General features: G+C 39.9%; 1 protein-coding gene across 1 annotated transcript in view; it reads right to left on the bottom strand.

The window, feature by feature from the left end:
• CUNH1orf21 (chromosome unknown C1orf21 homolog) overlaps positions 1-26,759 on the bottom strand; it is a 289,318-nt gene that overhangs the window by 167,831 nt on the left and 94,728 nt on the right. Inside the window, exon 2 of the mRNA XM_023728118.1 lies at positions 7,157-7,380. Within this exon, the coding sequence (XP_023583886.1) occupies positions 7,157-7,250 (94 nt within the window). The 5' untranslated portion in view covers positions 7,251-7,380. The remainder of the gene's footprint in view (positions 1-7,156; positions 7,381-26,759) is intronic.

Here is a 26,759-nt window from a genome sequence, read left to right as displayed (position 1 = left end):
GAAATAAAATGTGAGCTACATATGTAATTATAATATTTCTAAAGCCACATTAAATGAGTAAAAAGACACAGGTGAAATTAATTTGAATAATATATTTTATTTAGCCCAATTGCTCCAAAATACTATCATTTCAACAGGCAATCAATAAAAATTATTACTGAGTTACTTTACATTACTTTTTCATACTAAGTCTTCAAAATCAAGCACGTGTTTTACATTTACAGTGCATCTCAACTTGGACTAGCCACATTTCACATGCTCGGTAGCCACATGTGGCTAGTGGCTGCTGTACCGGACAGCACAGATATAAACATTCTCTTCTCTCTGTTACTATCTCACAAACACAGGTAACTTTAATTAATCTTTACTTTATGCAACCAGAAATTATTAGAGGAAGGAACAGAGAATTATTACTTTGCCTCCAACTGCTTTGAATTTCTGAATGAATCTGATGTATTTTCTTATTGAATCTTTACAACCCTGTGAAGTAAGTCGCTAGAGCATTTCAGACGGGTAACAGATTGGCATAACACCACCATCAAAACACACACACCTGTTACATGTTCTCAATTTATGTAGCCAAGGATACAGGACTTAACTGAAGCTACATAGAAGTATCAAGCTCATGCAAAAGGAATCAGTCAAATTCTTGTTTCACTACTGCTCTTTTATACTCAGTCTTATAGCACCATTCCAGAATTTATCATAATAATCTAAGGGCCTCCAATTAAGGGAATGTTTACAAATATCCGGCTCTCTTGATCCTTAAACCAACCTTAGTATCATCAAGGTCACCTACTCATCTAGGAGGAGATGGCACACTCTGTGCACAACACAATCTCCGAACAGTCTCACTGCCTCCCGCTCCCTGGCACTGTGGGAACCTTAATGTCTTCTCATGACAATACAATCCCTGTCTTCAGGGATCTTATCGGCTCATAAGAAATATGACACATATAAACAAAAAATGAGAGATTCGACATATAAGCAAATGAATCAAAAATACAGATATATAAAAAATATTCTGGAATGGCAGAAAGAGATAACTTCTGAAGGTATCAGGAAAGGCTTCATGGAACAGTTTACATTCGTAAGAAGAGTAGGATTTAAAGAGATGAAAGCAGGAAAAACGCCCATGCTGAGCAGAGGTCACGCTGTATAAGAGGATCAGGAGGCCAGAAGGTGTGCGATAAGGTCACAAGGTGTGTTGTCCAGTCTGGCAGGAGAACCAAAACAAAAAAAAAACAAACCTGTTTCGTCAAGTTGATTCCAACTCATAGCGACCCTCCAGGACAGAGTAGAATGGCCCCGGAGGGTTTCCAAGGAGCGGCTGGTGAATTGGAACTGCTGACCTTTTTGGTTAGCAGTCGACCTCTTAACCACTGTGCCACCAGGGCTGAAGAACAAGGAACATAAAAGAAGGCTGCAAAGTTAGGGTGGAGCTATCTTCAGAGGCCTTGAATATTAAATAAGGGTTTAGGATTTTATTGGCCAAGAACTAGGAGCAGCAGGAGAGTTAACAGGGCCAGAAGAGTACTTTAGAAAAAAATGAACCTGACAATGGTGCAGAGTGGAGAGCTAAAAACAAAAAGTCAAGCCAACAAGCAAGTACTACAACAATGGGAGCTCAGAGGATATTGCAACCGTCCAGGTCACGACAATAACAACCTAAACTACGGTTGTCGTTGTTAGGTGCCATTGTCAAGTTGGTTTTTGACTCACAGCAACCCCATGGGACAGAGGAGAACTTCCCCTTGAGGTTTTCTCGGCTGTAATCTTTACAGGAGCAGATTGTCAGGTCTTTCTCCTGCGGAGTCACTTGATGGGTCTGAACTGCCAACCTTCAGATTAGCAGCTGAGCACTTAACAGCTGAGCCACCAGGGCTCCTTTAAATTATGGTGGTGGTAAGAAAAGTTATGCTATGAAATGGGAGGGCTCACCGTACCTGGGAACTAACTGGAAGAGCCAAAGGTGATTCAAATTTACAGCCTATATTACTGGAAGAATGGGGGTGATCTTCATACAAGCAGGAAAATCAATATAATTAAAGTTTTCCCTCCCTTGGGGATGGGCTGCAGAAGAGATAATGATCTCAAGTTTTGACATGTTAATTTCCCTAATAACTCCTGAATCTGTCCTATACACTTACTTTAATAGTCTAAGCAATAACTACTGTCATTGAAAGAACTCCAACTAGCACTTGACTTTCCATAGAACTTGCTTAACCAGTCATAACTTGAACTGGTTGGTCACTTATTTTTTGCAAGCTGGTCTTGGCAATCTGCTCAGCTGTCCTCCAAACGACCTCAACAGATCTACTGACCACTATTCACATCTGCATCAACCACTGAGGGAAAGAAAATTCCAATCTGGAGGAGACAGAGCCTTCTGGCCTGGATTTTACTTCTGAAGGGGTTACATTTGTGCGGCAGAACTTCAGATCTGCAACTTTTCAAGCTTCAACATTTTAAAGTAAAAGAAAACCTATAGGTAAATGTCACTGATAAAGTTCCTCCTCTCTGAAATCTAGAGGAGTCAAAATTCCCACTTGCCACTTAATCCTCAATGGCAGAACATTCTCCAGGAATTCTGTTGCATGCCATTTGGAGTGACCAGCTTCCTAAATAACCAAAACATCACCGAGGACACCAAACTGCTTAGTACAAATGGAAATTACCGTTTGTAAAAACACATTGCTTATCAACGCTCCCCAGCATGTCTTAGAAGCTACGAAATTAAATTAGCACCTTTAGAAAAAGGATCAAATGTGTGTGTGTACACACCGTGAGGCACATACTTCAGAGCCGTCCCCAAATATGTCACACTTCACAGACTTCATCAACTCTTCAACAGCACACGGTAATAACATTTACAAAACATTTTTAAACATTTAGCTTTTAAAAAGTGAATGAGATCACTTTATTCATTGAAAAATAGAGGGGCGATTTAGAAAACAGGATGCAATTGTCCAAGGTAGAATATACTCCAGTTATGGAGTTCTAATCGCTACCCTCAATAGGTGTACTAGGTACTAGCCACTCTCCAAATATGGCCCCCACACTCAAGAGATGGAGTGCCTTTGTGCTCTGCTTGAATCTGGGCTGGTCTTATGTCTTGGTGTGATCAACAGAATGAGGCAAAAGTGGCATACTTGGGCTTCCCAGCCCAGGGCTTAACAGGCCTGGCAGCTTCCACCTCCTTTTTTGGAATCTAGTCACTATGTGAAAAGTCTCACTACCCAAATGAAAACAGAGGTCTCATGAAGAGGGCCTGAAGCCATCTTGAACTGCTGAGGCAGCCACCTGACCGAGCCCAGGAAAGACTAGCAGATGAACTCCAGCCAACCCAGGGAATCATGAGAAATAATAAATCATTGTATATTCAAGCCCCTAAGTTTTGGGGGTGTTTTGTAGTAATAGATAACTGAAGCGATAGGTGACAAAAGATATCAAATGGTTAAAAGTGAGCCAGATCTACCATTCATCTATCTGTGATCATCCTGGGATTCTGAATACTACTTTCCTTGCAAAGTAGTAACACAGACAAAGGATAAACACAGAGAGAACCTTCTCCTGTCATAGTCAGACTCTAGCAGTCAGTAACATCTAGGATACTAGCAATGATGCTCACACTAGACTCTCACAATTCTATCCCCAGAGTACAGAAGAACTAGAAAAAGTATCCCTCTTGATTGGCGAAGCTCTCTCCCTCCTTGTATTCCTGCTTTATCTAACACTATGCCACAAACCTGCAAATGTTTATGTGAGGTAAATAAAACTTCCACGTGAGTATTGGGAAGATGAAAAAAAGTTAAAAAAAAAAAAAGTTGCTGTCGAGTAGATTCCAACTCACGGCGACCCCATGTGTGTCAGAGTAGTACTATCCTACACAGGCTTCTCAATGGTTGATTTTTCGTTAAGTAGATCACCAGGCCTCTCTTCTGAGGCACCTCTGGATGGACTTGAACCTCCAACCTTTCAGTTAGCAGTCAAGTGTATTAACCATTTCCAGGGACTCAAAAAAAAAGCTAGCAGAGGCTAACCGCACTTTAAAGGCTTGGATGGACTATGTAGAGCCACACAGACAGCAATGGTTGGACAGGCTTGTGGTAGACTCAGTTACTGGCCCCAGTTCTTGACCCTTCCCTGCATCCACACTCTTCTCATGGATGTACTGTGGTCAGAGTGCATTTCTCTGTCTCTTGACATTGGGTTTGTTCACATGACTTGCTTCGGCCAATGACATGTGGGTGCAAGTGACAGTGGGCCAGCTCCACGCCCAAGCTTTAAGAAGTACTGCATGTATCCGCTTGTACTCTTGCCCTTGTGAGAAAGAAGAACATGCCTCCCACTAGGTCACTGGCCCCAGGAGGAAGAGGAGAGAGACCTGGAGCAAAGCTACCCAACTGACCTACCAACTCAGGATCAAAAAAGAAATGCTTATTGTTGAATGCCACTGAGATTTTGAGGTTGTCCGCTACGCAGTAGTAGTTGACTAATTCAAGGCTCCTTTATCACCTGCTAAAATTTACACAATACACATGGAACATTAGCATAATAGAAAATCTTCTTGGCTATCTAAATTGTAACTAAATTTGGAAACAGATGCTTAGGTAGTCTCACTGTCAAGCCGAAGTACAATATACTGAATATCACCAAAATTTCTTCTTATAGTCTAAGATTATCTTTCAAAAAATTGTAATTTGCTATTCAGAGTTCTACATAATTTGACCCTAACTTAGTTTTCTAGCCATTCCGTTCCACTTGTATTTCATATTCAAGTTAGATTAGTTATAATTTGTTGAATAGGCCTCACATTGTTTTACCTCCAGCCTGTCCTCATCCAGTCCCTACACACTTCATCCAACAGGTTTAGATCCTTCCAGTCTTTAAGGCGATGGTCAGATGTCACCTCCTTATGAAATCTGCTCTGATCCTGCCTTTTAAGTCCGTCTCTCCATCCCCTGACTCTTATTACAGTGTTTGGCCTTCCCTCTTAGGAAATTTGATTTATTCTGCCTCATCACACTTTCTTCTCCTCTTACAAGGTCCTAGAAGGCAAGGTTTATGTATTATTTACCTCTGCACCCTCCACAGCACTTAGCAGAAGGACTTGCACACCTTAAAAACCTTATAAGAACGAGTGGCCAATGGGAGGCAGCAGGGCATCAGGAAACAACATCCAGAAACGAATGTGTACTTCAGAGGCTGGAGATCTGGATTCCGTTGCTTGTAGCTGAGCAACATTGGACCAGTCAGTCTCTCTGTGCTTCAGCTTCCTCATATGTAACCTGGGATAAGGGCGCTTACTTCACAGGACTGTTTTGAGAATTCAACATGAAAAGGAACGTAAATGCCTCGTGATATTTGACAGAGAATGGAGACTCCATAAATGGCAGCTCTTATTACAAAAATGACAAAGACACAGACTATCACCTAGAAGTTAAACAAATCCCTGATGCTAGATTATTTTCTCTTAAAAGTTCAGTGTTTGAGAGTGACAGTAATGACTCTGGTTAATACAAATTCTAATTATTTCTTTTCCCAGTAGTTTCAATGATCTGGATTCCAGTTTTATTAAGACGTCCATATGATACTTTCACCGTAGTTCTAAATTCCATAGGTAGTCACCACTAGAAGTAAATTTGTTCCAGGCAACAAATGCATCTCCTTAAAATAAACAAAGCAAAAACAAACCTCCTCCCCATGTGTACTAGTCCACTTTTAAAGCAACATTAGCACTGCCACAGCATCCTCCATTCTTTACCAGTGAACTGAAACAACCATCACACTGGATCAAATGGCAGGGAGTCTAAATGCAGTAGGATTGTTTTAACATGATCGAATGGTGTAACTTCAGCCTTTAACATGTAAACATTATCTTAACGACTTTCCTTATCAAATAAGAGATGAAAAGGTGCTTTTATGAATAAAAGCACCATGCAAAGGTCAAGTAGTATTACTGCTAAAGTAATACAGCAAAAACAGCTTTATTTGCCTGGTACTAACTGGAATTTTGTACCGAACCCATGCCCATGCTTCGTCGGAGCAATAATTGGTCTTCCAAAGAACAAACTCAATATTATGCAAACTCTAAAATGGGCAGGCAGGGAATGTAAATGAGTGAACCACCGGGCTTGGTGTGCATTCACGGGGAAGTTCACTAGAAGTTCACAGCCTGACTGAAGGGGCAACTGCTACCTCACTCCATTGATTGAAGCCTCAATAATGAAGACCCAGCGTTGCCAGATCTATTGACTTTTCAAGAGAAGCAAGAAAGTTAGAGTTTTATTAAAACATTGAGGAGCCCTGGTGGAGCAGTGATTAAGCACTTGGCTGCTAACTGTTTAAGGTCGGTGGTTCGAACCCACCAGCCACTCCACGGGATAAAGACATGGCATTATGCTTCGGTAAAGATATACAGCCTTGGAAATCCTATGGGGCAGTTCTGCTCTGTGCTTTAGGGTCGCTGTGAGTCAGAATTCAACTTAACAGCAATGGGTTGTTTTTTGGGTTTTATTAAAACATTCTGATTTTTGAAGGCAGCCTTGCTTTTTTAGTTTTAAATTCTTTGGGGGCCAAAGAAAATATATTTATAGGCCGCATGTGGCCATGGGTTGGCCCTTTGTGACCTTGGCACTAAATAACCTACAGTCACTTTGAATCATCATAGAAAGGTTAAACATGATTATTACGTTCATTGTATTTGTATTTTTTTAAATGGAAATTTATAACCCCAATAAAGAATAACAACCCTCCATTAACTCTAAAAAATACCTCACTTCCTCATTTATGAATCCTCAGTCACTACACTTTTGGGCCTCCATGTTTTCAGTTCTACAGCTCTACCCTAGTAGGATTCCCTCCTGGCTGCTGCTCCATGTACCTATTTAAACTTTACCAGTTCTTTAAAGCTTGATTTAAAGGCTAACTCCTTCATAAAAACCTCCCCAAGTCCTCCCCAAAGCCTCTTATGTATAAATTATGATGCTAATCGCCCAGTGTCAAAGATCTGCATTGATTTCTATCATATCTCATCTCCCCTTTATGAATAGCCCCCAAACAGCATAGCACAAGTATCACTACACTTCTTTACTCCCGTGGGCATGAAAGGCCTAGAAGCAACAGGTCAAGAGTGAAGTTCCATAGCACTCACCGCCAAACACATCTCCGTTCTGGTAGTTTTTCCCTTTCTGGGCTTCCTCTTCATTTTGAACAGTGGCAACATGCTTGGCGGAGGCACAGCCCATAGTCTCATTCGGTCAGCTTCAGCCGGGCTGAACTGCAAATCATCTCTACAGACACAGGGACATTTTTTTGTTTTTCTTTAAACACAAAGAAAAATCCACTTTCCTGTTGAGTCGGTCAAGATGTGTGCACCTGCAAGAACAGAAAGCTAGATCAGAAGGCATGACCCCAGGAAAACCCATGCCTCAGTCTCTCACCCTGCTGGGTAGCCAGCAACAGGCTAGAATCCCTGGGTGACTTCACTGCATGGGAGTTGTGACAGGGCGCTGAAGAATGAAATCCAACATGGCCCATGCTCACTTGATTCCCATTCAGAAAGCAAAATCAGAATGCCTTGCCTCCTGCCACACACATGCCCAAAGGGTGAACTTTTTTTAAAAAATTGGTAAAATGCATATAAAATAAAATTTGCCATTTTCAAGTGTACAATTCAGTGGCATTAATTATATCCACATTGTACAACCATCACCACTATTTGTTCGCAAAATTTTTCATCATCCCTTTTTCCTAAGAGAAGTCCCTGGGTGGTACAAACAGTGAATGTTTCAGCTGCCAACTGAAAGATTGGAGGTTCTAGTCCACCTAGAGGCCGTCGGAAGAAAGGCTTGGCGATCTACTTCTCAAAAATCAACCACTGAAAATCCTATGGAGCATAGTTCTACTCCGATACACACGGGGTCTCCATGAGTTGGAACTGACTTGAGAGCAACTGATTTTTCTTCCTAAGAGCACTAACAGTATCTACGGTGTAGAAATCTAATAACTCAAACAGAAACTCAGTGCCCATAAAGCAGTAACTCCCCATTCTCCTCACCCCTCTGTCCATGCTAATAACTATCTACTTTCTGTCTTTATATGCATTTTCCTAGTTTAGATATTTCATGTAAGTGGGATCAGACAATATTTGTCCTTTTGTGTCTGACTTATTTCACTTGGCATAATGTTTGCAAGGTTTATCCACAGTGTTGCATGTATCAAAACTGATGTCTCTTTATGGCTGAATAATATTCCATTATATTAATATACCACATTCATCTACTGATAGAAGAGGTGAACTTTTCAAAAACAATACAAAAAATATATATATACTTGTTCAAATAAATATTTGAGTTCCACTACTTGCCAACCAAAACCAAAACCAAAGCCGCTGCCATCGAGTCGATTCCAACTCACAGCGACCCTATAGGAGAGCACAGAACTGCCCCATAGGGTTGCCAAGGAGTGGCTCGTGGATTCAAACCACCGACCTTTTGGTCAGCAGTCATGCTCTTAACCACTGCAACCCCAGGGCGCCCTACTTGCCACACGTACACTTAAAGCGCCTATGTCTATCAATGTTCTGGAATCTCAAAAAACTTCCAAGTAAGGAAAACGCACTCTTGAGATTCACCCAATTCAGGAGACCAGCAAAAGCTCTCCATCTTCCCCACTCTGTCTTGCAGGCAAGCTCTTCCCAGTCCAGCACCTCACACCACGCCTGGGGGAAGGGGGTCTTCCCCTTCAGACTGAAGCATGGGTTAGTTTATACATTTCTGGTGAGTTCTGTAAATAGTCCAATATTTATGTTACCTGAGGTGACATTGTTTGGGGAGCAAAACGAAGGAGACAGGTGCAAATTTTTTTTCTTCTGCTTAGCTAGCTGAATGTTTTAAAGACTGAGTAGAAAATGTAGGAATATGAAGAAATGAAAATAAAGCAGTTGTCTACCCGTTGTCAGAGCCTGTGTGCCTCTGTTGTTGTTGTTAGCTGCTACTGAGTTGGCCCTGACTCATGATGATCCCATACACAATGAAATGGACCACTGTGATCCATAGGGTTTTCACTGGCTGATTTCCAGAAGCAGATTACCAGACCTTTCTTCCTAGTCCATCTTAGTCTGGAAGCTGTGCTGAAAACTGTTCAGCACCACAGAACACACAAGCCTCCAATGACAGACAGGTGGTGGCTGCACATGAGATGCACTGGCCAGAAATCGAACCTCTACTGACCTCTAATCAACATGTAAAGAGTATTTGTAGATCAACCACAAGGACATAATCCTCAAGTTAACTGAAGTGAACTAACCTTACCTGCCCTACACCCAAGGTCCCTGCCCAAATTTTCAGGGTTCACTAGGCTCATACCGTTCTTTTTTATTTATTTTTTCATCATCCTTATCCAAGTACTCATCCAGGCTTGAAGATGTTTCCTTTGAAATGTCTCTCTATCCATTCTTTCTGTCCATCCATTGCACTGTGATACAGGCCCTACCTGCTCACGCTCAAGCAGAGCAAAGGAAGTTCAGACCTTTTAATCTTAATCAGCACTTGTGTCTCACCGCCCCTTCCATCTTTTATAAGCAATTGATGCTTTCTCCAACTCATGGGCAAAGTTACCAAAATGCACCTGGAAGCTTTCTCTTCCTTTGAGATTGCTGCCCCTAAGCCCTTCTTCCTAAGAGCACGAACGACATCTACGCATGTAAAAATCTAATAATTCAAACCATAAAATTTCAGCACAGAGAAGTTTTCAAATTAGCCTAACAAATAAAAGGTAATTCTAAGTCAATCTAATAAGCAAACTTTGATATAAAGATAAAGATCTTAAATTAAGCCAAGCAAAGAAAAATTTCAATAAGCTCTGTGATTATAACACTAGTTATTTCTTTGTATAGTTCTTCAGACTGTTCTCTATCACTGGTTACATCAAATCATTAATAGGTTATACAGGGTAGATTGGTGAAGTTTTATAAACAGGAAGGATTTTCTTCCCTTCAGTTAATATCTACCTTCTCTACATTATGGAGTCCCTGGGTGATGCAAATGGCTAAGTGCTCGACTAGTCACCGAAAGGTTGGTAGTTCCAACCCACCCAGAGGCACCTTGTAAGACAGGCCTAAGGATCTGCTTGACATTTCTGAAGCAGATCCCCAGGTCTGTCTTCTGAAGTGTCACAGCCTCGGAAACTCTACAGGGCAGTGCTACTCTGCACACACTGAGTTGCCACGAGTCAGAATCAACCTGATGGCAATTAACAACAACAACTTACAATATTAGGTAGCTTCACCTTAACAGATTTTCATCTTTTTAAAGCTATATGGAACCCAGGCATGTGAACATGGACACACACACACACACACACACACGCACACGCACACACACAACTACTCTGATGATATTTTAGCAATGATGTTTTCAAAGCTACAGTAGTATTTCTGTTTGGTGGTCTATTCTATCCTACAAGCTTTAATTCAGAAAGTTATATAATTTAATGTAACTTAATGGGTTAAGTCTTTTAATCAGAATCCTAGACGATTTGCATAATTTGTCTCCATCACATTTACTCTTCTTACACAGCAGCAGTTTGTGCCTGAGGCAGAAAAAAGGAAGGTGGGAAAGTTCCAGTTGCTTAGTAAAATTCTATAGCCACACAGGACAGGAGACGGGGAGGGAGATGTTTTTAGAGAGGAGAGGTCAGTCATTGTAAATGCAAGCAGAAGTCGACTGTCATACCAGTGAAGTGGCCTGGGCATAGACAGTCTTAGATTATCAACATTTTCAAGCAACTGCCGATGATAAGTAAAATAAAAGATTCATTCAAATATTTCAATGGTCAGTCTATATGTAAAGTACATAGGGAAACGTCAGAAGTTAGAAAAACCTGACACCAAAGACAACGAAAATGCCACTGCAGTGCAACAAGCTATTCAGTAGTTCCCAGCTGGCATAACACAGCCTCTCACCAAACCAGGCTACACTTTCAGGTTATCATCAACCTGATGCAGGCCATGCAAGAAATGTAAGAGAAATGGCTGCCCAAACCACACCTTTGTGTAAATCAGTACAGTAAGAAAGCTATGGAATAGTGAACTGTTACTATATTTATATGCATGTTCTCAGCACAAAATGTATATGTGCTTGCATACACACACACGTACGTGATTCCAGAAACAGTCATTTATTGATTGATTTATTATACACCTGTGATGGTTAAGATTGTGTGTCAACTTGGCTGGGCCATAATTCTTGGTGTTTATATGTGAACACTCTCATGATGGAATCTGGTGTAAGCAGCCAATCAGTTGTAATGGAGTGCCTTGCGGGTGTGGGCTGCATCTGTGTATAAGCAGACGTTCTGGCTTTTTTGCTTGCTCTGGATCCTGCGGCTGCCTCTTGTTCATCTGACCTCTAGTTCTTGGGACCTGAGCTATCAGCTTATTTGCTGATCTTGGGATTCACTGATCTTCACAGCCTGTGAGCAGGAGCCTTGCTCTCCAACCTGCTGATCTTGTGTTCCCCAGCCCCTGTGGCTACGTGAATCGAGAGAAGCCTCTATCTTAATCCACAGACTTGGGACGTTCCAGCCTCTACAATTGCGTGAGCTGTTTCCTTGCTATAAATCTTTCTCTATATGTATATATTTATGTTTTACTGGTTTTGCTTCTCTAGAGAACCCAGCCTAAGACAACACCCAACACTTCTGGAGTGCCTGAGCGTACCAGGTACTGTGTTAAGTGCTAGTAACTGAAAAATTAGATTAAATCTCAGAACCTGCCCTCCGAGTGCTCAAGGCCTGGTGAGGGAGAGAGGCAGTCATTAAAGACAAGTGCCAGAATAGAGGTTTCACAGAGATCTATGACCATGCAGAATTAAAAAAGGCATATTAAATTATGACTGGCTGGAGGCAGGAAATAAAAGAGGAAGTGGTATTTTTTTCTAGGGTTGTAAAGGTTTGGTAGAAATTTGCCAAGCTAAAGGGATAGTAGCATCATCCAGATGAAATGAACAGCATGCATTAAGACCCTAGAACATGGGAAAGGATGGCATATTTGTGGTATGCTTGTTTTGGGGAGGGGCAGGGAAGAGAACTGGATTGTTGATGCTTTATGAGGGGCCTGGAGGAGGTTTTGCTCACTTTATCCAATTTTACAGATAAACCATAAAACATCAGATCGAAAGTCAAGTTTGAGCCCACTTTCAGAGATATTAAATTCACATAGAAGTCCATTCTGTCAAATTATCATGCTTTTTGAAGAAACATCACTACTGAAGCATGTGGCAAGGACAGAAGATGTGATTCAGCTCTAAAGGCAGGAGAAAGAGATAAAACCTTCCTAGCAAGGAGGCTGCTGAGAATTGTTGCTATTGTTGCTGTGGTTATTGTTGCCGTCCTGTTACTGCTGTTGTTATTGCTGCTCTTTATGTTACTGCTGCTGCTGTGACTCTGCATTCCCAGCAAGCACTGTCTCAGAGGCAGCGCCCCCCATTCCTCCTCTCCAACACCTAACAGCATCTCCTCAGAATCATCACATGAGGTAACAGGCGTGGGCTTCCAGACACGAATTCCCTCTTTTCAAAAAACAAATGTGGAAAAACAACCTCACGCATACAGAGAAGAGAAGACAGAAGTTGAGAGGGGAAGCCTCGCCTCATCTCCCTTTCTGTTGCCACCTCTTCAGAATAAACCAAGAGTGTAAAAATAGAAAGGAGAGGGGAAACCCTAACAAATCACTGAAGTGCCCTGGGAATCAAGAAACAACTTACAATCATGCTCTTTGGGAGTCCTCTTGCTTTTCTCTTACTCATTTCAATTTTGTGCTGATAGCCTTACATGCTATCCAAGAAGTAAATGTCAGAATCTGAAACATGAATGATCCTTTGCTACTCTGAAGAGCGTTCCATGGTGTTTTTGTATTAAGAAAATCTTATTTGAGTTAAAAAAAAGTTGAATTTACGTGAAAATCAAATACATTGCTGCAGACTAACAAGCTATATAAGAGCTTTGCTTTTCAAGACACCTCTGTGTGGATTCGTGCATGGGGCGGGGGCGTGGTGAGTGGATGTGAACAAACAGATCAGACGTGTTTTATTCCCAACTCAAATGATGACTCAGAGGGTTTCCATTTAATTTTATATTTAGAAAAAGCATTATTGCTCAATATGAATTCTCTCCAAATCATAAATTATGTAACATATACACTATATATTTTAGAGTAGTTACTTAAATTTTTTTGAGATAAAATTTACCATTTTAACCATTTTAAAGTCACAATTCAGTGGTTTTAGTGTATTTACAATGTTATGCAACCATCACCACTATTGAATTCCAGAAAATTTTCATCATCGGAAAAGGAACTCCATACCCATTAAGCAGTCACTTCCCATTGCCCTCTTCTCAGCTTCTGGCAATCACTAACCTACTTTCTGTTGCTATGGATTTATTTATTCTGGATATTTCACATAAATGGAATCAAACAATGTATTACCTTTTGTGTCCAGCTTGTTTCACTTAACACAACGTTTTTGAAGTTCATTCACATTGGAGCACATATTAGCACTTCATTCCTTTTTTATGGGTGAATAATAGTCCATTGTACGGATATACCACATTTTGTTTATCCTTTCATCTGTGGGTGGACATTTGGGCTCTCTCCACCTTTTGGCTATTGTGAATCATACCACTACAAACATGTGTATACATGTTCTTGAGTACCTGTTTTCAATTCTTTTGGTATATACCTAGGAGTGGAACTGTGGAGTCATCTGGTAATTCTATGCTTAACTTTTTGAGGAAACACCAAACTGTTTTCACAGTGGCTGAACCACTTTACATTCCCACCAGCAATGTACAAGTATTCCAGTTTCTCCAGATTCTTGCCAACACTTGTTATTTTCTTCTTTCTTTTTTTTTTTTTTTTAACTATAGTCATCTTTGTTGGTGCAAAGTAGTATCTCATTGTGGGTCTGATTCGCATTTCCCTAATGACTAATTATGTTTAGCATTTTTTAATGTGCTTGCTGATCATTTGTACATCTTCTCTGGAGAAATGTCTATTCAATTTTTTGCCCATTTTTAAATGGATTGTCTTTTTGCTGTTGAGCTGTAAGAGTTTCTACCATATTCTGGTTACTAGACCATTAACAAATAAACAATTTGCAAATATTTTCTCCCATTCTGTGGGTTGCCTTTTCACTTTCCTAATAATATCCTGTAATGTCCCAAAGTTTTAAATTTTGATGAAGTTTAACTTAAAGATTTTTTCACTCATTGTTTGTGCTTTTGGTGTCATATTTAAGAATCCATTGCCAAATCCAAGATCATGAAGCCTTATTCCTATGTTTTCTTCTCAGAGTTTTATGGTTTTAGCTCTTATATTTAGGTTGTTGATCCATTTTGAGTTATTTTTTGTATACGGTATGAGATAGGAGTCCAACTTCATTCTTTTGCATGTGGATATTGAGTTGTCCCAGCACCATTTAAAGAGTTAAACAGACTATTTTTCCCCCATTGAAATGTCTTGGCACCCTTGTTGACAATCAATTGGTTACAGATGCATGGGTTTATTTCTTAACTCTCAATTCTATTCCATTAATCTATCTGTCTATCCTTATGTAAGTGCCACACTGTTTTGATTCTACAGATTTGTAGTAAGTTTTGACAACGGAAAGTGTGATTCCTCAAACTTTGTTCTTCTTTTTCAATATTGTTTTGGCTATTCTGTGCCCCTTTCAATTTTATATGAATTTGAGGATTGACTTTTCCATTTCTGCAAATAAGCTCACTGGGATTTTGATAGAGATTGCACAGAATCTGTAGCTTACAACCCATGAACACAGGATATCTTTCCATTTATTTAGGTTTTCTTTAATTTTTTTCAGAAGTGTTTTGTAGTTTTCAGTGTATACACCGTTCAACTCCTTGGTGAAATTTATTCTTAAGTATTTTGTTCTTTTGGATGCTATTGTAAATGGAATTGTTTTCTTAATTTCCATTTCTGATTGTTCATTGATGGTATATAGAAACAACTGATTTTGTTTGATACTGTATCCTGTAACTTTGATGAATGTTTTTACTAGATCTAGTGGCTGTATTGTGGATATTTGGGGGATTTTCATATATAAGATCATGTCATCTGTGAATAGAGATAGCTTTACTTCTTCCTTTCCAATCTGAATACCTTTATTTTTCTTGCCTAATTGTTCTGGCAAGGGGCCCTGGTGGCATAGTGGTTAAAGCAATCGATTGCTGACCGAAAGGTAGGCAGCTCAAAACCACCAGCGACTTTGTAGGAAAAAGATTGGAAACCCTATGGGGTCACTATGAGTCGGAATCGACTTGACACAGTGGATTTTTTCTTTGCGAGAGGGGGTTTAATCGTTCTGGCTAGGACTTTGAGTACAATGCTGAATAGAAGTGGCAGAAGTGGGCATCCTTATCTTCCTGACCTTAGGGGGAAAGCTTTCATTCTTTCACCACTGAGTATGATGTTAGCCATTAGTTTTTCATAAATGCCCTTTATCACGTTGACAAAATTCCCTTTTACTCTTAGTTTGTTCAGTGTTTTTATCATGGAAGGGTGTTCAGTTTTATCAAATGCCTTTTCTGCATTAATTCAGATGATCTTGTGGTTTTTTAAGTGCTAATTTAATTATAAGAGTGAGGTTTTAAAGTTTTTAACTTCATCAGAAGTATATTTTAATCATCTATGGACAACTGATTTTTGACAAGGGTGCTACTAAATCATGAACACTTTACCAAAGAGGATATTCAAGCAGCCAACAAACACATGAAAAGATGCTCATTGTCATTAGCCATTAGAGATGCAAATCAAAACTCCACTGAGATACCACCTCACCCCTACTAGACTGGCAATGATCAAAAAAACAGAAAACAGGAGGTGGAGCCAACATGGCGCTACAAACAGAAGCACCATGCCATCCCTCCAGAGCAAAGACCTGAAAAACTAAGTAAAACAGAGACAAACGTCAATCCTGGAACCCTAAGTGTCAAATAAAGAGATAAAGAACTCAACCGAACACCGAATGGAATAAGAAACTGACAGAGAACAGAGAACAGGAGAGCTATTAGCAGAGGTCCCCTATCAGCTAATACAGCATGGATTCAACATCTTGGACTCCTGTTGGAGATCAGCAGACAGGGAGTATGGGAAAGCAGGCTCACGGAGCTCCCAGAAGGAGACAGAGCACCTGGTAACTAGTGATTCACACCTTCCCACTCCCTACCCTGCCTCCCCCTGCTCGGCCTTCGCCACTTCCTGGCTGGCCGATCTGTGGCTTCCTGGCAGGCCAATTCACTGCTTCCCAGTGGACTGATCTTTCACTTCCCAGAAGGCCACAGCCTTGGTATGGGAGGTGCCAGTTCTGTGCCTCGTGAATTCGCCCTGCCCACACAGGCCGGCTTCTTCAGTGCCAAACATTCAGAGAAGAGCTTACACCAGTACTACTCAAAATATTTCAGAACATAGAAAAGGAAAGAATACTTTCAAATTCTTTCACCTGAGATTAGCATTGCCACTCTTGCTCTTTTTTTTTGGTAGGATTCATACTAGGTATGCAAGGATGGTTCAACATTAGAAAATCAATCAATGTAATAAACCACATGAATAAAAGGAAAGAAAAGAATCATATGATCATCTCAATCGATGCAGAAAAGGCATTTGGCAAAGTCCAACACTCATTCCTGATAAAAACTCTCAATATAATAGGTATAGAAAGGAAATTCCTCAACATAATAAAGGGCATCTATATAAAATCAACAGCCAACATCATTCTTAATGGAGAGAGGCTGAAAACATTCCCCTCGAGAACAGAAACAAGACAAGGATGCCCTTTATCACCATTCCTATTTAACATTGTGCTGGAAGTTCTAGCTAGAGCAATAAGGCAAGAAAAAGAAATAAAGGGCATCCAAATTTGTAATGAAGAAGTAAAACTGTCCCTATTTGCAGATGATATGATACTATATATAGAAAACCCAAAAGACTCCATGAGGAAACTATTGGTACTAATAGAAAGATTCAGCAGAGTAGCAGGATACAAGATAAACATACAAAAATCAGTTGGATTCCTATACACCAACAAAGAGAATGACGAAAAGGAAATAAAAAATAAAATACCATTTATAATAGCCCCTAAAAAAAATAAAATACTTAGGAATAAATATAACCAGGGATGTAAAACAGCTATACAAAGAAAACTACAAAACACTACTGCAAGAAACCAAAAGAGATCTACATAAATGGAAAAACATGCCATGCTCACAGATTGGTAGACTCAAGATTGTGAAAATGACAGTTCTACCCAAGCAATCTACAAATACAATGCAATCCTGATCCACATACCAACAACATTCTTTAAAGAGATGGAAAAAACAATCATTAACTTTATATGGAAAGGGAAGAGGCCCTGGATAAGTAAAGCGCTACTGAAGAAGAATAACACTGGAGGACTCACACTGCCTGGGCTCAGAACCTACTATTACAGCTATGGTACTCAAAACAGCCTGGTACTGGCACAACAACAGATACATTGATCAATGGAACAGAATCGAGAACCCAGATGTAAATTCATCCACCTACGGTCACCTGATCTTCGACAAGGACCCAAAGTCCATCAAATGGGGAAAAGAAAGTCTTTCTAATAAATGGCGCTGGCAAAACTGGATGTCCATCTGCAAAAAAGTGAAACAGGACCCATACCTCATAACATACACAAAAACTAATTCAAAATGGATTAAAGGGCTAAATATAAAACCAAAAACTATAAAGATCATAGGGAAGAAAAAAAAAGGATCAATGCTAGAGACCCTAATACACAGCATTTGAACAGGATACAAACCAAAACTAACAACATACAAACTCCAGAGATCAGCTAGATAACTGGGATCTTCTAAAAATTAAACATTTATGCTCATCAAAAGACCTCATCAAAAGAATAAAAAGAGAACCTACAGACTAGGAAAAAAAATTTTGGCTATTACAAATCCTACAAAGATCTAATGTCTAAAATCTATAGGAAAATCCAACACCTCTACAACAAAAAGACAAATAATCCAATTAAAAAATGGTCAAAGGAAATAAACAGACACTTCACCAAAGAAGACATTCAAGCGGCCAACAGACTTATGAGGAAATGCTCGCGATCAATAGCCACTAGAGAAATGCAAATCAAAACCACAATGAGATACCATCTCACCCCAGCATTACTGGCATGAATCAAAAAAATGGAAAATAACAAATGCTGGAGAGGCTGCGGGGAGATCAGAACTCTTATGCACTGCTGGTGGGAATGAAAAATGGTACAACCATTTTGGAAAATGACATGGTGCTTCCTTAGAAAGCTAGAAATAGAAATGCCATATGATCCCACTCCCAGGAATATACCCTAGAGAAATAACAGCCATCACATGAATAGACATATGCACACCCCTGTTCACTGCATCATTGTTCGCAACAGCAAAAAGAGGGAAACAATCCAGATGCCCATCAATAGATGAATGGTTAAACAAACTATGGTACATACACACAATGGAGTACTACGCAACAATAAAGAACATTGATGAATCTGCAAAGCATCTTACAACATGGATGAATCTGGAGGGTGTTATGCTGAGTGAAGTAAGTCAATCACGAAAGGCCAAATATTGTATGAGACCACTACTGTAAAAACTCATGAAAAGGTTTACACACAAAAAGAAACAATCTTTGATGGTTACGAGGGAGTGGAGAGGAGGGGGTAGAAAAACATTAAATAGACAGTAGATAAGTGGTAACTCCAGTGAAGGGTAGGACAGTACACAAAACTGGGGAAGCCAGGACAACTTGTTCAGGGTAAGGTCATGGAAGCTCTACGGACAAATCCAAACTCCCTGAGGGACCGAATTACTGGGCGGAGGGCTGTGGGGACCATGGTCTCAGGGAACATCTAGCTCAACTGGCATAACGTGGTTTATAAAGAAAATGTTCTATATTCTACTTTGGCGAGAAGCGAATGGGGTCTTAAAAGTCTGTGAGCAGCCATCTAAGATACTCCACTGGTCTCATCCCTTCAGGAGCAAGGGAGAATGAAGAGAACAGGATACAAGGAAAAGATCAGTCTGAAGGACTAATGGACCACAGCTACCAAGGCCTCCACCAGACTGAGTCCAGTACAGCTAGATGCTGCCTGGCTACCACTGACTGCTCTGAGCAGGATCACAACAGAGGGTTCTGGACAGAGCTGGAGAAGGATGTAGAACATAATTCTAACTCACAAAAAAAAAGCCCGGATTTACTGGCCTAAAGGAGACTGGAGAAACCCTGAGAGTATGGTCCCCAGACACCCTTTTAGCTCAGTGGTGAAGTCATCTCCGAGATTCACCGTTCAGCCGGGGAGTGGACAGCCCCATAAAACCAAATGGGACTAATGAGGTACAGCAGTCCAGGGACAAGGGCCAGAAGGCAGAAGGGGACAGGAAAGCTGGTGATAGGGAACCCAAGGTTGAGTAAGGATAGTGTTGATGTGTTGTGAGATTGTTAACCATTGTCATAGGGCAACATTTGTAGTAACTGTTAAATGAGAAACTATTTTGTTCTGTAAGCCTTCATCTAAAGTGAGAATAGCAGCACAATTGGAAGAGCGTAGTCGATGTCACTGAACTGTGCATGTAGAAATTTTTGAACTGGTGTATCTTTGGCTATGTATATTTTCACCAAAAGAAAAAGGTCGAGAAGGGAGAGGGTTGACATGTTGTGGGGTTGTTAACCAATGTCATAAAACAATATATGTACTACTGTTGCATGAGAAACTATTTGTTCTGTAAGCCTTCACCTGAAGTACAATAAAAAAAAAAAAAAGTCTGTGAGAAGTCATCTAAGATACTTCACTGGTCTCACCCCATCTGGAGCAAGGGAAAATGAAGAAAACTGAAGACACAAGGGAAAGATTAGTCCAAAGGACTAATATACCACAACTATCACAGCCTCCACCAGACTGAGTCCAGTACAACTAGATGGTGCCCAGCTACCACCACTGACTGCTCTGACAGGGATCACAATAGACGGTCCTGGACAGAGCTGGAGAAAAATGTAGAACAAAATTCTAACTCACAAAAAAAGACCAAACTTACTGACCTGACAGAGACTGGAGATACCCCGAGACTATGGCCTCCAGACATCCACCTAGCTCAGTAATGAAGTCACTCCTGAGGTTCACCTTTTAGCCAAAGATCAGACAGGACCATAGAACAAAATGAGACTAAAGGGGCGCACCAGCCTAGGGGCAAGGACTAGAAGGTAGGAGGGGACAGGAAAGCTGGTAATAGGGAACCCAAGGTTGAGAAGGGAGAGTATTGACATGTCATGGAGTTCTTAATCAGTGTCATAAAACAATATGTGTACTAACTGTTTAATGAGAAGCTAGTTTGTTCTGTAAACCTTCATCTGAAGTACCATAAAAAAACTAAAAAAAAAAAAAAACCGAAAACAACAAATCTTGAAGAGGATGTGGGAAGATCAGAATGCTTATCTACTGCCAGTGGAGTTGTAACATGGTACAACTCTTCTGGAAAACAGTATGGCAATTCCTCAAAAAATTAGAAAAAGAACTACCATATGACCCAGCCATTCCACTCCTAGGTATATACCCTAGGGATCTAAAAGTAGCAATATGAACAGATATACATACACCTATGTTCATTGCAGCCCTATTCACAATAGCAAAAAGGTGGAAACAACCCAAAAGCTCATCAAAAGATGAATGTAAACAAAATGTGGTACATACATACAATGAGCCACTACTCAGACTTAAGAAAAATAGTCTTGAAACAGGCTACAACATGGATGAACCTGGAAGACGTTATGCTGAGTGAAATAAGTCAATCACAAAAGAACAAATATTGCATGGTCTCACTTAAATGAAATGACAAGATGGGTAAATATATAGAGATGAATGGTTATTAGTGGTTATCAGGGGCAGAAGCAGGGAGGGATATAGGGACTCATTCTCTGGGAAGCAGTGAATTTTTGTCTATGGTGATGGCAAAATTGGCATCAACTAAGGGTAATGGTTATACAACTTGATTAATGTAACTGGTATCACTAAACTTTACACCAGAAAAAAAGGGCACAATGGCAAATATAGTGTTATATATAATTTTACAACAACAAGGCCCCCTCAATTTAAAAAAAAAAAAAAAAGGCTTCACTTGTTGATATACTTAGGTGCAAGTAAACACCTAATGGGATTAGATTTCTTGGTTCAAAGGTTTAGGGTCATGACTTAATGGGTCTATCAAGTCAATTGGCCTAACATTGTTTTCAGAGTTTCTGTCCTACCTCCTAGTTTGGTAGGTGGTGGCTGGGGTTTTAAAAGCTTGTGGGCAGCCACTCAACACACAACAATTGGTCTCTATTCACCTGAAACAGCAGAGGAAGAAGGAGACCCAGGAATCAGAGAAGGAAATGGACTGCAGGTCTAATTGCCCCTATGAATTACTACCTCCTTTGCCATGAGACAGAAGACATGGTGCCCAGCTACCATTACTGAACATTTTGATCCAGGACCCAATAAATGGGCCCTGATCAAAATTAGGAAAAATGTGCAACAGAACATCAAATTCTTATGGAAACCAGACTTACTCGATCCATTGAGACCGGGGGAACCTCCAAATCTATTGTCCTGAAATAATCTTTAAATCTTGAACTGAAACTATCCCAGGAAGTCATCTTTAAACTAAACAACAGGTTAGCTCAATTAATACAGAATGTGGGCTTTGATCATTGAGCTGTTTTAAAGATTATCCATGTGAAATCAAATTGACAACAGTAACTCTAAAGCACAGATGAGAATTTTAAGGGGCACAGAAAGTGGAAGTTAATTGTGGTGAAACAATATGGGTAGAGATAGTGAGAATGGTGACACAATGTGGAGAATGTCACCAATGGCACCCAACTGTACGTGGAGAAATTGCTGAATGAGTGTATGTTTTGTTGTGTACATTTTTACCAAAAAGAGAATATATTTTAATCATTTGCCCATTTTGAGGGTGATAAATATGAAATCACTTGAGAAGCAGAAGATCTCCAATGCACAAAGTTAATCATGGATAACTAGAGGAAGTTTTTTACGATGCCATTTGGATTCTGCACATAAACACCTGTCCAATCTTTCATTCATTTAACCTACGGATAGTTACTGAGCAACTGCGAAGTGGCAGACACTGTTTGGTAGGCATTGGGTGTGTAAGAGTAAACAAGATAAGATGTGGTCCTCCTCCCTATCCCCACAGAATGTAAAAGTTCAAAGAAGGGGACAATTAAAAGGGCAAGTTACATGGCAGTACAGTAGAGCTGTAGGCTAAATACAAGATGACACTGGAGTTCAACCCCCAGACACCTGACCCAATCTTGGGAGGGAGAGGTGTGGAGAGGTCAGGTCTGAGATCTCACTACAGCTAAAGAAATATCATCAAAACACCCTGAATTGCACCTCTTTTACAGCCTGATGTAATGTTATGGCTCCATTTCTACTGAAAATTCTCTCACTTGACCTCCATCCGCCAGAAATCTCAAAGTGAACAGGCTTTCAGGATGGTACGCTTAAAGACAGCTAGAAAAATCTGCTAAAAAATGTTTCCCTTTGGTTGGTACTATCCTTCATATTAACCTTAGCATTTTTTTTTTTTTTTAGCTTCCATTTTTCCATTAGCTTTGCTCAGCTTCTTTCTCTCCCAACCCCCCACAGTCCCTGTTCACTTTCCTCCCCGAAACCACGCCACTTAGAGAGGTAAGTCGGATGGTGCAAACAAGCACGCAGAGACTACAACACTGCGCAGATCTGAGAGTCTCGTTTTCACATATTGTTATTAACACGATGCTATTCCTGAAGTCGCAGATCATAGCGTGAGAATTAAACCGAAGTATCTCTTTGATGTTCGATGGAGTCTTCTAATACTAACTCCCACTGAGGATGATTTTTTTAACCTAAATAGTCTCTGTGATAGGATCATCTGGTTCCTCTGAAAAATCAGGGTCCAATTAATTGCCTATGGCTTTGTGTAAAATTCTCCTAAAATGGCTACATTATCCTGTACCTTGTAATTAGAAGTTGTAATTTCTATTCACAATGTTATGAGCTACTCTGATTTAATGCCATCTTTATAGGATTTTTCCTCCACTCCTGATAAAATACACTAGTGAATTTATTTCAATCCAATTTAAATTTAAAAAACAAGGATTCGAAAGCATCTCTTTCTCCTCCTTATACGTCTGTGCCTCAAGCCTCTCAAGGCAATACTTAGGTATCACACCGTAGTAAGCTAACGTTTAAGCGAAATTAATGTTCCAGAACACTTCCTTCTACAACATAAGTTCTTCTCTCCACACAAATTAATCCCTTACTTTTATATGAATACATATTACATACATGTAAAACCTTTGCCCTTTCGTAAGGAAAGATTACAATGGCTTTTTTTTTTTTTTTTTAACCTCAAGTTTTAAATTGAAAACATGCAGATATGGCTTCATCAAAAGACCTGCTATTTTTTTAAACTGAGGATGGAAAAAAAAAAACACCAAATTATGTTTTTGAGAAAATCAAAGAGACATTTGACCTTTTCTTAAAACAGGCTACAGGAAAATGTTTCTATTTACATAATATCATGGGTAATTTCACTTTCCACTAATCAGTCACAGGCCTTTTCATTTTGGGTCATAAAGCCAAAAATACTGCAAAAAAATTCCTTGTGATAGTCAAGAATGACACTTCTAAAAATGTGAATTAAAAGCGATAAACTCCATAAAGAAATCCTAAGCTAGAATGAACATGAATATACCACAGGAGGCTTGGCGGATTGGAGAGAAATCAAATTCTGATTGCAATGGGTATGCACAGAGCTATGAAGCCAGCAGTTAAGAAAAGTGTACAGCCACATTATTAATAGATCTGGAGCAAAGGGCCCCCCTTTCTTCCTCTGATTGAAAAAGGGAAATCAAAAGGAGACATCTAAAAATTCCTCTTTTATTGAAGAAAGAGCCAACATCTAAGTTCTATAAAGAAATATATATATATATATAACTAATCAGTCTGTCTGCCCATCTGCTGTGTTTCACTATAATGAGTGTTAATACAGCAGCCCACCAGGGGGAAGAAGAAAGGCAGCTTAAAAGTGTTTTCTAATCTCGAAGCTTTGGTATCCTTGGGCTACCGTTAACACCATTTCACATTTCATTATGAATGTTAAAAATAATACATAAAGAGATGTCACATTTGACATGAGGATAATCTGGAGAAGTCAAACTTTCCTGTTACTCAGCAATTGCCGGCATTACAGAACACATTCACTCCTCTCCTCATGCTCATTCAGTGGCATGACAATCGCCAGTGTGCTATTAAACTCGAAAAAGATATGGATCTGGCCTAGTGCCTTCTTTATGGAAAAACTCTCACTTCCGTGGATAATGACTGTACAGAGGTATCTCTCAGGAATATAACAATAATTAGTCCTATGCAAGATGATACATTTTTGCTGGATTTCTGCAGTAAGGTGTGGTGATGAGGGGCATGGTGGCAAGTGTAAAGAGCACTGGAGTGGGAGTGAGAACACAGAGTTCTGGTCTCAGCCGTCACTCACCTGCCTTGGTAACAAGGCTGGGGCTTCAACTCTTTGAGCCTCTTTCTTTGATTCTATGATTGACCTGAACATACGTTCAAGAAGTGATGCTAAGGATGAAACTGCCACTTACGAAAAGGCCACTTCTTACCTAGACTCAACTTCAGCATCTACTCTGTTTTCAATTCGGATATGCTTTTGCAAGTCTCAAATCGCAAAATTCTCAAGAAGCCCTAAGAGGTGTAAAGATTATTACCAATGATGTTTTGGTCTGAGGGTATTCCCTACCCTGCCTTTAGTAAATAAAATTAATTTTAAGAATGTTTCTTGTAGGGAGATGGCTAGAGAAAGTTGAAGGAGATATGCTAGAGAACTGTTCTTCAGCTAAAGATTTGAGGGTTTGGTGCCTTTATCCTTCACTTTAAAACTCTACTCTTGCATCACTTTGTTCATACAAGTTCATGCATGGCCAACACTATTTCCAGGAAGGAAAGACAGGCAAACACCAGTTCTTGATTTAAGTCACCCACCCATACTAAGGTGAACTTACGCAGAAGAATTAATGCTGTTTCTAAATTAGCTTCTTAGTGACCAAGGCCAGTGGCAGATATTCCTGGACTTTGAGTTCTCTTTGTACTTTCCACTCCCAAGACCTGGGATACCAGGGGTATTGCAGGCAGTTATCGACCTGTGTCAGCAGAGGCAGTGGGAGGGCTGGGACAATGTGTTTGTAGGGAGGTTCTGGACCACTTTTTACAGGAAGAACACCTTTGACTAGGATGTTAAGGTACAGGAGGACAGTCTCTGACAGCTGTGCTGCTGGTTCACCATGTCACTCGGGACAAATCCATGTGATCTCTTTGTCAATATCCTAAAAATAATTATAACAGCACCTGTTTTCTCTCTTTTTTTGGATTGTTCTGAAAGTCTAAGTAGATAATGAAAATGCTTTGAAAAGCACTTATAAATGCAAGATAATATTCTTCTGTGTATGCTCTGCTATGCCAGGTGCAGGCCATTACCTGCTAGACCCAAGGCTTTTCACAAGCATTGGATGGAATTCACCTTGCCCAGAGGGCTCCTGTAGGCAGCTCCACTGGCCTAACCAGAGCATACCCAGACCACTGGCACTCAAAAATGGATGGAGAAAAATGAGATGGAATAGATGGAAAAGGAAAGATTAAAAAATCCAGAAATGACCAGAAAACAAAGGTGGAATGGGTACAAATTACTAAAAAGAACAATTTGATTTTAATCTAGGCAAATACAAAAGTCCAAAGGAAGAAATTAGTTCAAGTAGTGATCCTTTCAGAAGAGTCAATGAAAAGCATCCTGGGTGCTCCACATGTTAAAATATATTTGTAAATATAGATAAGGGGAAGCTAGAGAACTGGAAATGGTACAACCAGAACAGAATGAATGAGAATGATGACACATTGTGAAAAATGTAACCAATATCACTGAATAATTTGTGTAGAAATTGTTAAATGGGAACCTAATATGCCGTGTAAACTTTCACCTTAAACACAATAAAATATTATTTAAAAAAAAAAGAGTTGATATGACCCAGTAATTCCACTCCTAGGTATATACACAAATGAATCAAAAGCAGGGATTCAAGCAGATACTTGTACATCAATATTCACTGCAGCATTATTCATACAAAAGCTAAAAGGTGGAAATTACCCAAGTGTCCATCAATAAGTGAATGGATAAATAAAATGTAGTACATACATATGTTATAGATTGAACTGTGGCCCTCCAAAATACGTGTTGGAATCCAAACCTCTATACCTGTGGATGCAATATAATGCAATGTACTGACCTTACATGTAATATAATGTAATCATCATCCATAATGTAATCTAATCTAATGTAACCAATCAGTTGAAGTTCTTAAACCTAATCACTTCTGAGTCATATAAAGAGCAGCACAGACAGAGACACACACAGACACAGGGGAAGACAGCACTATTTGACAAAGGAGGCAGATGAATCTATAAGCCTAGGAACTCCAAAGACTGCCAGCTACAGAAGCTACTAGAAGGACTTCTCCCTAGAGCTAGGCGCTGAATTTGGGCTTTTAGTTTCCTGAACTGTGAAAGAATAAATTTCTGTTCTTCAAAGCCAAAGGAAAAAAAAAA

Source organism: Trichechus manatus, unplaced genomic scaffold, assembly GCF_000243295.1.
Source record: "Trichechus manatus latirostris isolate Lorelei unplaced genomic scaffold, TriManLat1.0 scaffold00021, whole genome shotgun sequence".
In the NCBI taxonomy this organism is placed as follows: domain Eukaryota; kingdom Metazoa; phylum Chordata; class Mammalia; order Sirenia; family Trichechidae; genus Trichechus; species Trichechus manatus.
This window is presented reverse-complemented; position numbering and strand designations above follow the sequence as displayed.